This window comes from Penaeus monodon, chromosome 31 (assembly GCF_015228065.2).
Source record: "Penaeus monodon isolate SGIC_2016 chromosome 31, NSTDA_Pmon_1, whole genome shotgun sequence".
Lineage (NCBI taxonomy): Eukaryota > Metazoa > Arthropoda > Malacostraca > Decapoda > Penaeidae > Penaeus > Penaeus monodon.
The window spans coordinates 32,167,885-32,168,183 of NC_051416.1; the positions used below are offsets into that span (position 1 = coordinate 32,167,885).

At 62.2% G+C, this 299-nt stretch overlaps 1 protein-coding gene across 1 annotated transcript in view; it reads right to left on the bottom strand.

Moving 5' to 3' along the window:
- The window catches only part of LOC119593176 (orexin receptor type 1-like), a gene marked incomplete at its 5' end in the record, with an annotated part of 128,215 nt that continues 127,916 nt past the window's right edge, over nucleotides 1-299 (bottom strand). Inside the window, 1 exon segment of the mRNA XM_037942154.1 lies at nucleotides 1-272. Coding sequence (XP_037798082.1) covers nucleotides 14-272 — 259 coding nt within the window. The 3' untranslated portion in view covers nucleotides 1-13.

Below are 299 nucleotides of genomic sequence, written 5' to 3' on the forward strand. Positions count from 1 at the left end.
AGCTCGGTTGGCCTCAGGTATGGAGCGGGAGCGAGTGTGGGCGCGGGTGATGCTCTGAGCGAGAAAACACGGGCGTGTGGACCCCCTGCATGTTAGAGTGGGCTGCTGAGTGGGTGTGCGGAGACGTTGGCACAAGGGCGTGGTCGAGGGAAAGGCGGTGAGCAGCTCGGGCGTGGCAGGAATAGAATATAGGCGTGAAATTTTGAGCGTGGTTAGAGCGGCGGCCGCGGGACCCGAGGTTGAGGTATCCCTGAAGCCTCTCCTTCGTGGTCCTGAGAGAGGAGACGGGGTCAGATGGG